We start from the raw sequence: 2,500 nt of genomic DNA on the forward strand, positions 1-2,500 counted from the left end.
TGTGTGCGTGTGTATGTGCGTGTGTGTGTGTGTGCATGTACTCACCACTACTCGCACGTGCTTAGATAGATCCCTGGAGCTTCTCTGTATGAAGTCAGAGAACGCAGCCTACACACACACATACGCACGCACACACACATGCACATGTTAAACATACGTGGCAACTTGCCTAGGCTCTGTGTGTGTGTGTGTGTGTGTGTGTGTGTGTGTGTGTGTTCTGCGTGGGTGCACATGCGTGTGTGTGCGCCAACTTGCGTAGGCTGTGTATTAGCAGGTCAAATTGTGTGTGGGTGTGCGTGCGTGCGTGCGTGCGTCACTCACTCCTGCATAGAACATCTTGTTACGAAAGCGGCTGTTGAATTTCTCTGGGTTGGCCTCTGAAAAACACACATATATATAAAATATATCTGTAAATATCTGTATATACATATATCTAAAAACACACATAAAAGATATCTGAAAACACATCCTACGATAAATGCGCCACGTCTGTGCGTACGTGTGTGTACGGTTGTAATACACGTAACTCGAGAACCGTTCGCCCCACGACTTCACCTTCGGCACACACGTTCCACCCCCCCCCCGCAGGGAGTGCAGGAGTGCCCGGTGTCGAGTCGGTCGGACCCACGGTTCTCCAGAACCACCACAAAAGGCTCTGGTCTGCAGGCTCTGCCAGTGCGGGCCTAATGAGGCCAACTCCTTTTACCTGTGCAATTTCCAGCCTCTGCCTCAGCCAATTATGAGGCTCAACCAATCAGGCTCTGCCAGTATAGGCCGAATTGATTGCCAAGTACATTTCTCACAGCCATGTTGCACTCTTCACACACAGCCACACAGCCACAGAGATCTCCTTCTCACAGCCATGTTGCACTCTTCACACACAGCCACACAGCCACAGAGATCTCCTTCTCACAGCCATGTTGCACTCTTCACACACAGACACACGGCCACAGAGATCTCCTTCTCACAGCCATGTTGCACTCTTCACACACAGACACACGGCCACAGAGATCTCCTTCTCACATCCATGTTGCACTCTTCACACACAGACACACGGCCACAGAGATCTCCTTCTCACATCCATGTTGCACTCTTCACACACAGACACACAGCCACAGAGATCTCCTTCTCACAGCCATGTTGCACTCTTCACACACAGACACACGGCCACAGAGATCTACTTCTCACAGCCATGTTGCACTCTTCACACACAGGCCCACGGCCACAGAGATCTCCTTCTCACAGACATGTTGCACTCTTCACACACAGACACACAGCCACAGAGATCTACTTCTCACAGCCATGTTGCACTCTTCACACACAGGCCCACGGCCACAGAGATCTACTTCTCACAGCCATGTTGCACTCTTCACACACAGACACACGGCTACAGAGATCTCCTTCTCACAGCCATGTTGCACTCTTCACACACAGACACACGGCCACAGAGATCTCCTTCTCACAGCCATGTTGCACTCTTCACACACAGGCCCACGGCCACAGAGATCTCCTTCTCACAGCCATGTTGCACTCTTCACACACAGACACACGGCTACAGAGATCTCCTTCTCACAGCCATGTTGCACTCTTCACACACAGACACACGGCCACAGAGATCTACTTCTCACAGCCATGTTGCACACTTCACACACAGGCCCACGGCCACAGAGATCTCCTTCTCACAGCCATGTTGCACTCTTCACACACAGACACACGGCCACAGAGATCTACTTCTCACAGCCATGTTGCACTCTTCACACACAGGCACACGGCCACAGAGATCTCCAGCTGTGTGTCAAAAGCATCCAGGCTGACAACAAGCCATCGTTAAATAGCCGGCACTGTAACACACTACACACGGATATATCTGTAGCTGGAGTTAACGATGTAGGGAAATGAAAAATCGTTTTTTCACACTTTTAGACCATATCCTGGTGGTCATCACACCTGACGATAGATGCCAAAACAATGGAAGATTTTTTCAGTTTTTGTGGATGTTTGTTTAAACATAAAAAATCAGATGCCTTTTACTTCCCTTGAACGAAAAAGTGACTCGCGATGATGGCGTGTCGAGGCGACCGCACGAAGACGGATGAATGTTGATTTCATTCACCCGTTTGATCTCCATCGAACTACAGGGTGCGTGCGTTTCGTGCGTGTGTGCGTTTCGTGTGTGCGTGCGTGCGTGCGTGCGTGCGTGCGTGCACTAACCTCTGGACTGGTGGAACTCCAGGGTGACGTGTGCATCGAACCCGAGACTGAAGTAGTTGTTGAACACGCTGAGAGGAAGCTACACACACACACACACACACACACACACACTTTACAATGTAGTCATTTATCAGACCCTCTTAATCGAGAGAGTAAACTAAGCAAGCTAATAACAGTGGGATATCTACATAATGAAACTACGAGTATACACAGTGCTTCATTTCTAAAAGGTGTCGGAGCTCAACTCGAAAAACGTATTTTTTGTATTTTGAGTGTTTGGGGGTATTCA

At 49.4% G+C, this 2,500-nt stretch overlaps 1 protein-coding gene across 1 annotated transcript in view; it reads right to left on the bottom strand.

Annotated features, from left to right (window-relative positions):
* The window catches only part of dgki (diacylglycerol kinase, iota), a gene marked incomplete at both ends in the record, with an annotated part of 45,286 nt that overhangs the window by 16,818 nt on the left and 25,968 nt on the right, over positions 1-2,500 (bottom strand). Inside the window, 3 exons of the mRNA XM_080757498.1 lie at positions 46-108; positions 322-377; positions 2,212-2,290. Coding sequence (XP_080613624.1) covers positions 46-108; positions 322-377; positions 2,212-2,290 — 198 coding nt within the window. The remainder of the gene's footprint in view (positions 1-45; positions 109-321; positions 378-2,211; positions 2,291-2,500) is intronic.

This window comes from Protomyctophum bolini (assembly GCF_963924005.1).
Source record: "Protomyctophum bolini genome assembly, chromosome: 23".
NCBI classification, from domain to species: domain Eukaryota; kingdom Metazoa; phylum Chordata; class Actinopteri; order Myctophiformes; family Myctophidae; genus Protomyctophum; species Protomyctophum bolini.